Below are 11,739 nucleotides of genomic sequence, written 5' to 3'. Positions count from 1 at the left end.
TAGGTTTGTGTACTGATGAATCATTTACTAGGACTTCTGTTGATTTTAAGACCTGTGATAATACTTTTGAAGTGGAGCCTAATTTGCTTTTTGACCAAAGAATTTCTCTCTCTCTCTGTGTCTCTCTCTCTCTCTCTCTCTCTCTCTCTGTCTCTCTCTCTCTCTCTCTCTCTCTCTCTGTCTCTCTCTCTCTCTCTCTCTCTCTGTGTCTCTCTGTCTCTCTCCCTTCCCTCTCTCCCCAGGTGTCTGTAATGGCCTGCGTTAAACTCCACAGCCTCCTGCAGACAGTTCTGTCTCTGGGCTGGGACGAGGTGTGCTTCCTGCTGGGGCGACTAGGTGCCCCCCTGTGGCCCGGGGGGGTAATGGAGGTACATTTACGTTGGACATTTCTGTCATTTTAGCAGACACACTTATCCAGAGCGACTTAGTCAGTGCATTCAAGTAAGGTAGTAAGACAACTACATACATAGTCATTGCAATTAAAACGTTCCTCAATAAAGCAGCTATTTGCTAAATCGGTGCTAGTGTGAGACCTTTTATTGTGAGAACATATTGGAATTTGGGACTTAATGGAACTTTTATTTTGACATGTGTTATTCTGGTGTTTCCATTCTTATCACCGGCCTTCCACTAGTAAATAAAGACAAGTACAACAGTAAGGTGTTGTTTCTTTTAGGTGGGCCCCAACGGAGGACACACGGAGACCTTTTCTCAGCTGGTGCCCATCGTGCGTACCCTCCTGGACCAACACGCTGACCCCGTGACCCTGCACGGCCTGCTGCCCAGCCTGCCAGTCACCAACGGCAGCCCCACCTTCGCCCAGGACCTCCAGAGCTACAGCCACACAGTAGAGTGGCTGGACTTCTACCAACGCCACGTCAGTACTACTCAACCTTCATTTATCTATCTTCTTGTTTATATAGGCTGTATCCCAAATGGCACCCTATTCCCTATATAGTGCACTACATTTGACATTTGACGAGGGCCTTACAGACGGGTTGGTTGTTTAGCAACAAAACCAACAGGTGGCAACTATAGGGCAAAACAGGCTGGGTTGGCTTAGGTTGTTAACAACATGTAAACTATATTTCATCTCAATGTCTATTGAAACTGAATATATGAGCACAAGGAGCTCTTTTTGTTTCTAAAATCCATCGTTGCAGTTGTAGGTTAGCTAGCTAGGGAATTTGAGCCATATTAGCATAGACATGACATCAGTCAAACAGCTCAAAACAAAACATGGTATCAGGAACAACATAAAACGAGCAGAAACGAGCCACCGACGATTCCGCACACGGCAGCTTCTTGTCATTGTTGCTATCTGACCATCCAGAATCACAACATCACACAGCCTTCTGCCCCATTGTTGCTATCTGACCATCCAGAATCACAACATCACACAGCCTTCTGCCCCATTGTTGCTATCTGACCATCCAGAATCACAACATCACACAGCCTTCTGCCCCATTGTTGCTATCTGACCATCCAGAATCACAACATCACACAGCCTTCTGCCCCATTGAAGCTATTTGGGACGTGATTTATTTCACACGGACAACTAATAATAAATGTCTTTTTTTAAGGAGTGGGTCAGTCCCACTACTTTCTTAAATGTTTTTGCTTTTTTTATTGAAAGCGATAGTAAACTGTTTGAAAGACAGGGAAGGGTGAGTCAAAGGGCAGTGGGACGGATTCAAACCCATGCCGACTCTGGTATACATGTGTGCTGTAACGGCTGGACCACACAGGCCATGGACAATGCATTATAGTCAACATCTCAGACAGTGTCGTATTTATAAAAGAAACTAAAAAAAATTTTTTTTTTAAGTGTTTTATTTAACCGGGTAGGCCAGTTGAGAACAAGTTCTCATTTACAACTGCGACCTGGCCAAGATAAGGCAAAGCAGTGCGACACAAACAACAACTCAGAGTTACACATGGGATAAACAAACGTACAGTCAAGTATGTTGGACAGCTCATTTTAGCTGGACAGGTCATTTTCCTCAGCAGTCCCTTGGTAGTTTCTGAACAGGCTAAAAACATTCTTGTACACTTCTCTTCTTTAGTTCAGAAGACAAACTGAGTCCGTAGGTTCTACTACTAAATACGGTGTTGACGTTTGTCTCTTCTCTCTTTAGTTCAGAAGACAAACTGAGTGCGTAGGTTCTTCTACTAAATACCGTGTTGACGTTTGTCTCTTCTCTCAGGCTAGTATTTCTAGACAGGCTGATGTAACATCCTCCTTTCTGCCTCAGAGTGAAAACTAAACCAGGGACAGATAATCTGTCTGTTCAGTGTTCTCTCGTCCTCCTCTCATTATTTACCTCATAGTCTACACACTGGAGGTACGTGGATGGAAGGCCAGGATTTTCTCCAGGAGAGTGGCTTCTCTCCCAGTTTAGAAATGAGAACAGAATCGGAAAGCTTTCCTTGTATTTACCGTGTGAATTTAATGGAAGAGAAGACACCTAGCAGACCAAGAGGTTTGAGGATATGAAGCCAAACAGACGTCTACCCACTTGGTTCAGCTGAGGATTTATTATAAATGTGTGTGACAGTGTATAATCACAAATCTGTTTTGTTTAGATATCTTGTAAATAGAACATGTCATAGATCTGGCAGTAGAGCCCAGTTTTGACCTTTGCTCCCAGTCTGAGTCAGAGGGGTTGGGTTAAATGCAGAAGACACATTTCAGTTGAATGCATTCAGTTGTACAACTGACTAGGTATCCCTCTTTCCCAGTCTCTGAGCAACAGTTTGTCTGTGTGTCTGTGCCCGTTTATCAGCTTATGTCCTTTACCTTTAGGACCTTTACCAATGTGATATGTAGTATATAACATTACAGTATATAATGAATAGGTAGTATATAACATTACAGTATATAATGAATAGGTAGTATATAACATTACAGTATGTAATGAATAGGTAGTATATAACATTACAGTATGTAATGAATATGTAGTATATAACATTACAGTATATAATGAATAGGTAGTATATAACATTACTGTATATAATGTGTAGGTAGTATATAACATTACTGTATATAATGTGTAGGTAGTATATAACATTACTGTATATAATGAATAGGTAGCATATAACATTACTGTATATAATGAATAGGTAGTATATAACATTACTCTATATAATGTATAGGTAGCATATAACATTACTGTATAGGTAGTATGTAACATTACTGTATATAATGTGTGTAGGTAGTGTGTAACATTACTGTATATAATGTGTGTATGTAATGTGTGCATGTAATGTGTAGGTGCAGCCCACCATGGAGCAGTATGAACTGGATCAGTTTGGGAAGAGTCATGACCTCATGTCTAACTTCTGGAACTCGTGCTTTGATGACCTGATGAGCACTGCCCTACGGCGGGACAAGGAGAGGACCTACAGCAAAGACAAGTTCCAGGTAAACGATGCTAGTAGCAGGCCTGGTACTCCTATGAGGTCATAGTACAGCCCACTGTCCTCCATTATGACATAACCTCCATTATGACATAACCTCCATTATGACATAACCTCCATTATGACATTAATATCAAGTCAATATTATGTGTCTTGAAAGTAGTTTTTGTTCAGCTAGTTGTACTGTCTTCATTATATTGTGGTGATCTGGAGTATTCTGACGCAGTGGATTATCAGCCCAGTAGAACTTGGTTTGTGCTTGTATTGCTGATTGGTCAATAATCTACAGGTATTTCTGTGTGTGTTCGTGCGTGCGCATGGGGTCTGTGTGTGCTCTTACAGGAGGTGATAGTGGACCCGTACCTGAGGCGGGTACGCAGTGAAAACAGCCGTTACCACAGTGGTCAGAAACAGAGCTCTGGCCAGCAGGGAGTAGTGTGGCGCCACTGGAAGTCCCTCCGCAGGCTGCTCACCAGCGAGAGAGGGGCCTGGGCACACAGGTCTGACTCTATCCTATCTATATCTATGGTCCCGTCCCAAATGGCACCCTATTCCATCTAAGGTGTATATATCTAGGCTCTGGTTACCTTCCCCATGTAAGGTGTATATATCTAGGCTCTGGTTACCTTCCCCATGTCCTAACATTAAAGGAGTAGTTCATTATTTTACAACATGACGTTAGCTGGTTCCTCACCCTGAAAGTAGTCTATGGGCCAGGAGAAACTGGAATCCATGGTGCAGTTATCTTTAATCAACCCTTTTCAAACTTCAGCTAACTTTAGCCACCGCTAGCTACAAATCAATGGACGTGATGGGGGCATGTTTAGAAACAAATACTGTCCAAGTCACCTGACATCAACTCCATATTTGGTTTGATGTTACTTGGTTTGAGTTACTTTAAGATGGTTTGGCCATATAAAAAATAAACATGCTCACCCCCCCATCACTTCCATTGATTTTTAGCTAGCGGTTGCTAAAGTTAGCTTAAGTTTGCAATGGCTGTTTCTCCTGGCTCATAGGCTACTTTCAAGGTGAGGAACCATCTAACATCATGTTGTAAAATAGTGAACAACTCCTTTAACCATTAGGGGTTAAAGAGCAAAACTGACCCTAGATCAACATATAATGGGAGCTTTGCACCAGATGGACTCAACCACTAATGTCACATATGGTAAGCTTTGTTGTGGTGCTTTGTGCCTGACTGGAATCCTGATTTCTACCTCAGAGTCCCACTAGAGGTGAAATGGAAGTTGTCCAGTGCGGAGACGTATTCTAAGATGCGTCTGAAACTAGTGCCTAACTACCAGTACGACGCTCACCAGGAAGCCAGCGCCTTCAGAGACAATATGGGTATGCCTTATGAGATGACAAATATACATCGCATGTTAGGACTTTAGGTGCTTTGCCCCAGTTATGACATCGTAGCCATGTCTACAAGATTTCAGTCCATTGCTTTTGTTGAGCAGAAGCAAGTTTCCGATCTAAATTGGTAGGTGATCTGTGTTCGTGTGCAGGTTAGCTCAGGGCACTGCTGTGTTTTGAAGATGTGTTTAAAAATCTGTGTTAACATTAGATTAGAAGACCTTTATTTTCCTAAGATTGGTGAATTCGTTTGGCATTAAGCTTCACAACATCAGAAAAAACAGAAATATCATTCTGAATCTCTGCTCAGGTAATTTAGGTCTGTGAGAGTGTGCTCAGGTAATATAGGTCTGTGAGAGTGTGCTCAGGTAATATAGGTCTGTGAGAGTGTGTTCAGGTAATATAGGTCTGTGAGAGTGTGTTCAGGTAATATAGGTCTGTGAGTGTGTGTTCAGGTAATATAGGTCTGTGAGAGTGTGTTCAGGTAATATAGGTCTGTGAGAGTGTGCTCAGGTAATATAGGTCTGTGAGAGTGTGTTCAGGTTCAGTAGAATGTATTGTCTGTCTGCATCTCTCCACATCAGGAGCTGATAGTCCTCGCAGTTCAGAACCTCTCCCATTGGCTGTTGCCAAGGAGGCCAAAGTGAGTGACATGGAGGATGACCAGTTAGGAGAAGAGGACATTGTCTTTCTGGACAATAAGTGAGTGACTTGATCTCCGCCCCCCTACCTACTCCACATATCAACCTCAGCAGCAGTGACCTGATTCAACTAGTAAAATAATCAGCAAGGCCTTGGTTAGTTGGATCAGAAATGCTGGAGGTGGACTATTCATCTGATACGTGCCTTTTCTCTATCGGTTCCTCAGGGTGGAGGGGGAGGACGACAGTCAGAAGGAGAAGCTGGTTCTGTCCGAGGACTGTGAGCTCATCACCATCGTGGCGGTGGTTCCGGGTCGGCTGGAGGTCACCACACATCACCTGTACTTCTACGACGCCAGCAGCGAGAAGGAGGAGACGGAAGAGGGTGAGGACATAAAGACCTCTGGCAATGAACACTATGGGGCGGTTTCCCGGACACAGATTAAATCTAGTCTGAGACCGTAAAGCGATATCAATGGAGATTCTCCATTCAGCAGGTCCAGGACCAGGCTTCATCTGTCCACAGGATCTGTCTCTGTGTATGCATCATTCCCCAGTGACAGTAAAGAACAGTCACTGCTGACATCATGATACAATCTGAAAGAGTTGTTGTTGACAAACTTCTATCTATCCAGGAATTGGTTTTGATTTCAAGCGGCCCCTGTCTCAGCTGAGAGAGGTGCACTTGAGACGCTACAACCTGCGTCGCTCTGCTGTGGAGCTGTTCTTCATCGACCAGTCACACTACTTCATCAACTTCAAGAAGAAGGTGTGTCTCTAACTGCTAGATTCAAGGGCCTGAGGTCTTAGTACAGTGAAGGCTAATGAGGGGAAGACGGCTCCCAGTAATGGCTGGAATGGAGTCAATGTATTGGTATCAAACACAAGGAAAACCATGTCTTTGATGTGGCTGATACCATTCCATTCATTCCGTTTCCAGCCGAGCCCGCCTCCGATTTAAAGTGGCACCAGCCACCACGGTCTTTGTACCACAGTGTTGATCCCAATACCTGTAAAAGATGTGGAATTGTATCATTATTAGACACCAATGATAATGTGAAGTGATTTGAAAAGGACCAGTGTAAGAGACATGTATAACCTGACCCCGACCTCCCTCCCCAGGTGAGGAACATGGTGTACTCTAGGATCCTGGGGCTGCGGCCCCCCAACCTCTTCTATTTCGGCTCCCGCTCTCCTCAGGAGCTCCTCAAGGCTTCTGGACTCACACAGGTACAGCTGATAACTCTGGCTGCATCACCAATGGCACCCTATTCCCTATGTAGGGCCCATAGGGCTGGTCTGCACTGTGTAGGGTGCAGTTTGGGATGCAACCTGTGTGTTATAACTATTGATTCAGTAAGGACCTACTACCTCAGCCTACTACCTCAGCCTACTACCTCAGCCTACTACCTCAGCCTACTACCTCAGCCTACTACCTCAGCCTACTACCTCAGCCTACTACCTCAGCCTACTACGTCAGCCTACTACGTCAGCCTACTACCTCAGCCTACTACCTCAGCCTACTACCTCAGCCTACTACCTCAGCCTACTACCTTAGCCTACTACCTCAGCCTACTACCTCAGCCTACTACCTCAGCCTACTACCTCAGTAACATCTTAATGATTGAGTCTCAGATGATGATGTGATGTCAGACATGTCAACTAAACTAAGAGGAAGCTAACTGTTTGTGTTTTGTCATTAGAGATGGGTATGCAGAGAGGAAGCTAACTGTTTGTGTTTTGTCATTAGAGATGGGTATGCAGAGAGGAAGCTAACTGTTTGTGTTTTGTCATTAGAGATGGGTATGCAGAGAGGAAGCTAACTGTTTGTGTTTTGTCATTAGAGATGGGTATGCAGAGAGGAAGCTGACTGTTTGTGTTTTGTCATTAGAGATGGGTATGCAGAGAGGAAGCTGACTGTTTGTGTTTTGTCATTAGAGATGGGTATGCAGAGAGGAAGCTAACTGTTTGTGTTTTGTCATTAGAGATGGGTATGCAGAGAGGAAGCTAACTGTTTGTGTTTTGTCATTAGAGATGGGTATGCAGAGAGGAAGCTAACTGTTTGTGTTTTGTCATTAGAGATGGAATGCAGAGAGGAAGCTAACTGTTTGTGTTTTGTCATTAGAGATGGAATGCAGAGAGGAAGCTAACTGTTTGTGTTTTGTCATTAGAGATGGAATGCAGAGAGGAAGCTAACTGTTTGTGTTTTGTCATTAGAGATGGGTATGCAGAGAGGAAGCTAACTGTTTGTGTTTTGTCATTAGAGATGGGTATGCAGAGAGGAAGCTAACTGTTTGTGTTTTGTCATTAGAGATGGGTATGCAGAGAGGAAGCTAACTGTTTGTGTTTTGTCATTAGAGATGGGTATGCAGAGAGGAAGCTAACTGTTTGTGTTTTGTCATTACAGATGGGTATGCAGAGAGGAAGCTAACTGTTTGTGTTTTGTCATTAGAGATGGGTATGCAGAGAGGAAGCTAACTGTTTATGTTTTGTCATTAGAGATGGGTATGCAGAGAGGAAGCTAACTGTTTGTGTTTTGTCATTAGAGATGGGTATGCAGAGAGGAAGCTAACTGTTTGTGTTTTGTCATTAGAGATGGGTATGCAGAGAGGAAGCTAACTGTTTGTGTTTTGTCATTAGAGATGGGTATGCAGAGAGGAAGCTAACTGTTTGTGTTTTGTCATTAGAGATGGGTATGCAGAGAGGAAGCTAACTGTTTGTGTTTTGTCATTAGAGATGGGTATGCAGAGAGGAAGCTAACTGTTTGTGTTTTGTCATTAGAGATGGGTATGCAGAGAGGAAGCTAACTGTTTATGTTTTGTCATTAGAGATGGGTATGCAGAGAGGAAGCTAACTGTTTGTGTTTTGTCATTAGAGATGGGTATGCAGAGAGGAAGCTAACTGTTTGTGTTTTGTCATTAGAGATGGGTATGCAGAGAGGAAGCTAAATGTTTGTGTTTTGTCATTAGAGATGGGTATGCAGAGAGGAAGCTAACTGTTTGTGTTTTGTCATTAGAGATGGGTATGCAGAGAGGAAGCTAACTGTTTGTGTTTTGTCATTAGAGATGGGTATGCAGAGAGGAAGCTAACTGTTTGTGTTTTGTCATTAGAGATGGGTATGCAGAGAGGAAGCTAACTGTTTGTGTTTTGTCATTAGAGATGGGTATGCAGAGAGGAAGCTAACTGTTTGTGTTTTGTCATTAGAGATGGGTATGCAGAGAGGAAGCTAACTGTTTGTGTTTTGTCATTAGAGATGGGTATGCAGAGAGGAAGCTAACTGTTTGTGTTTGTCATTAGAGATGGGTATGCAGAGAGGAAGCTAACTGTTTGTGTTTTGTCATTAGAGATGGGTATGCAGAGAGGAAGCTAACTGTTTGTGTTTTGTCATTAGAGATGGGTATGCAGAGAGATTTCCAACTTTGAATATCTGATGCAACTGAACACCATCTCTGGACGTACCTACAACGACCTGTCTCAGTACCCTGTGGTAAGTCCCTGTCCCGGAAACCAGGGAGGGAGGAAGGAAATGAATGAACAGAAGAATCAATGAACAGAAGAATCAACAAACAAATTAATCATTGAATTTATGAATGAATGAATGAACAGAAGAATCAACAAACGAATGAATCATTGAATCTATGAATGAATGAATGAATGAACAGAAGAATCAACAAACAAATGAATCATTGATTCTATGAATGAATGAATGAATGAATGAACAGAAGAATAAACAAACAAATGAATCATTGAATCTATGAATGAATGAATGAATGAACAGAAGAATCAACAATCTATGAATCATTGAATCTATGAATGAATGAATGAACAGAAGAATCAACAAACAAATGAATCATTGATTCTATGAATTAATGAATGAATGAACAGAAGAATAAACAAACAAATGAATCATTGAATCTATGAATGAATGAATGAATGAACAGAAGAATAAACAAACAAATGAATCATTGAATCTATGAATGAACAGAAGAATCAACAAACGAATTAATCATTGAATCTATGAATGAATGAATGAACAGAAGAATAAACAAACAAATGAATCATTGAATCTATGAATGAATGAATGAACAGAAGAATAAACAAACAAATTAATCATTGATTCTATGAATGAATGCAGGAACAAATGAGCGAACAGCATTCATGCTGTAGTCCAGTCTAATCTAATGGTGTCCCTGGGTTGGGTTGTGTCCAGTTCCCATGGGTGCTGAGTGACTACACCTCTCCAGATCTGGACCTGGAGAACCCAGCCACGTTCAGAGACCTGTCCAAACCCATCGGAGTAGTCAACCCCCGCCACGCACAGAACGTCAGGGAGAAGTGAGTACTGCAGTAACCTCGCACAGAGAACTCCAGGCCTGTGTCCCAAATGGCATCCTGTTTTCTATGTACACTATGTCACTATTTATAACCAGGGAATAGGTGGCTCTGGTCAAAAGTAGTGCACTATGTAGGGAAGATGATGCCATTTGGGACGCAGACCCGATCATCTCCAGTTCTGTTAAAACACCAAGCTTATCCTAGTATATGTTTTATGTTCTCTGCATTGAGTCTGTTTATTATGACCAGTATTATACACAGCCTACATGCTCCACTAAATACACTGTGTTACTGCCTGTGTTTCATGTTGAATTCATTGTTGTTCCTGTTAATGCAGGGTACCATTTGAATCATTTTGTCTTGTCTGATCAGGTATGAGAGCTTTGAGGACTCAACGGGCACGATAGATAAGTTCCACTATGGAACACACTACTCTAACGCTGCAGGAGTCATGCACTACATGATCCGTATGGAGCCCTTCACTACCCTCCACATCCAGCTGCAGGACGGCAGGTACAGTAACCCTTCACTACCCTCCACATCCAGCTGCAGAGCAGCAGGTACAGTTACCCTTCACTACCCTCCACATCCAGCTGCAGAGCGGCAGGTACAGTAACCCTTCACTACCCTTCACATCCAGCTGCAGAGCTGCAGGTACAGTAACCCTTCACCACCCTTCACATCCAGCTGCAGAGCGGCAGGTACAGTAACCCTTCACTACCCTTCACATCCAGCTGCAGAGCGGCAGGTACAGTAACCCTTCACTACCCTCCACATCCAGCTGCAGAGCGGCAGGTACAGTAACCCTTCACTACCCTCCACATCCAGCTGCAGAGCGGCAGGTACAGTAACCCTTCACTACCCACCACATCCAGCTGCAGAGCGGCAGGTACAGTAACCCTTCACTACCCTCCACATCCAGCTGCAGAGCGGCAGGTACAGTAACCCTTCACTACCCTCCACATCCAGCTGCAGAGCGGCAGGTACAGTAACCCTTCACTACCCTCCACATCCAGCTGTAGAGCGGCAGGTACAGTAACCCTTCACTACCCTTCACATCCAGCTGCAGAGCGGCAGGTACAGTAACCCTTCACTACCCTTCACATCCAGCTGCAGAGCGGCAGGTACAGTAACCCTTCACTACCCTTCACATCCAGCTGCAGGTACAGTAACCCTTCACCACCCTCCACATCCAGCTGCAGAGCGGCAGGTACAGCAGGGGTGTGTGTGTGGGTGTATATTGGGTTGTTTGAAGACACAAGTGTGTATCAGGGTGTATGGAGCTGTGGAAGGGAGGGTGGTGGTGTTTGAAGTTGTATGAGGGTGTAAGGTATGAACCTAACATTTCAGAGTGTGTGTGTGCCTGTTCCATTTGAACAGTGTGGTTCCTGGCCGTGTGTGTTGCAGGTTTGACTGTGCAGACCGACAGTTCCACTCTGTAGCAGCAGCCTGGCAGGCTCGCATGGAGAGCCCCGCTGACGTCAAAGAGCTCATCCCTGAGTTCTTCTACTTCCCAGAGTTCCTGCAGAACATCAACGGTGAGTAGCACTAAGGCTGTGTTCCCTTCACATGAGGAAGACGAAAGCTGTGTCCCCTTCACATGAGGAAGACTAAGGCTGTGTTCCCTTCACATGAGGAAGACTAGGGCTGTGTTCCCTTCACATGAGGATGACTAAGGCTGTGTTCACTTCACATGAGGAAGACTAAGGCTGTGTTCCCTTCACATGAGGAAGACTAAGGCTGTGTTCCCTTCACATGAGGAAGACGAAGGCTGTGTCCCCTTCACATGAGGAAGACTAAGGCTGTGTTCCCTTCACATGAGGAAGACTAAGGCTGTGTTCCCTTCACATGAGGAAGACTAGGGCTGTGTTCACTTCACATGAGGAAGACTAAGGCTGTGTTCCCTTCACATGAGGATGACGAAGGCTGTGTTCTCTTCACATGAGGATGACTAAGGCTGTGTTCCCTTCACATGAGGAAG

At 43.9% G+C, this 11,739-nt stretch overlaps 1 protein-coding gene across 5 annotated transcripts in view; it reads left to right on the top strand.

Moving 5' to 3' along the window:
* Positions 1–11,739, top strand: part of nbeal2 (neurobeachin-like 2) — a 130,421-nt gene that overhangs the window by 104,858 nt on the left and 13,824 nt on the right. For all 5 annotated transcript variants that reach the window (XR_011674523.1, XM_071395897.1, XM_071395895.1 and 2 more), the window contains 13 exons: positions 243–368; positions 677–877; positions 3,275–3,424; positions 3,763–3,920; positions 4,646–4,770; positions 5,367–5,484; positions 5,651–5,808; positions 6,059–6,192; positions 6,546–6,653; positions 8,815–8,910; positions 9,634–9,758; positions 10,131–10,271; positions 11,166–11,296. Coding sequence is in view for 4 of the 5 variants with exons in the window: in XM_071395897.1 (XP_071251998.1) it covers positions 243–368; positions 677–877; positions 3,275–3,424; positions 3,763–3,920; positions 4,646–4,770; positions 5,367–5,484; positions 5,651–5,808; positions 6,059–6,192; positions 6,546–6,653; positions 8,815–8,910; positions 9,634–9,758; positions 10,131–10,271; positions 11,166–11,296 (1,771 nt within the window). In the remaining variant the exon portion in view is untranslated. The remainder of the gene's footprint in view (positions 1–242; positions 369–676; positions 878–3,274; positions 3,425–3,762; positions 3,921–4,645; positions 4,771–5,366; positions 5,485–5,650; positions 5,809–6,058; positions 6,193–6,545; positions 6,654–8,814; positions 8,911–9,633; positions 9,759–10,130; positions 10,272–11,165; positions 11,297–11,739) is intronic.

The sequence above is a fragment of the Salvelinus alpinus genome, chromosome 4 (assembly GCF_045679555.1).
Source record: "Salvelinus alpinus chromosome 4, SLU_Salpinus.1, whole genome shotgun sequence".
Classification (NCBI taxonomy): Eukaryota; Metazoa; Chordata; class Actinopteri; order Salmoniformes; family Salmonidae; genus Salvelinus; species Salvelinus alpinus.
Note: the sequence above shows the minus strand (reverse complement) of the source record. Positions and strands in the feature narration are given on the sequence as shown.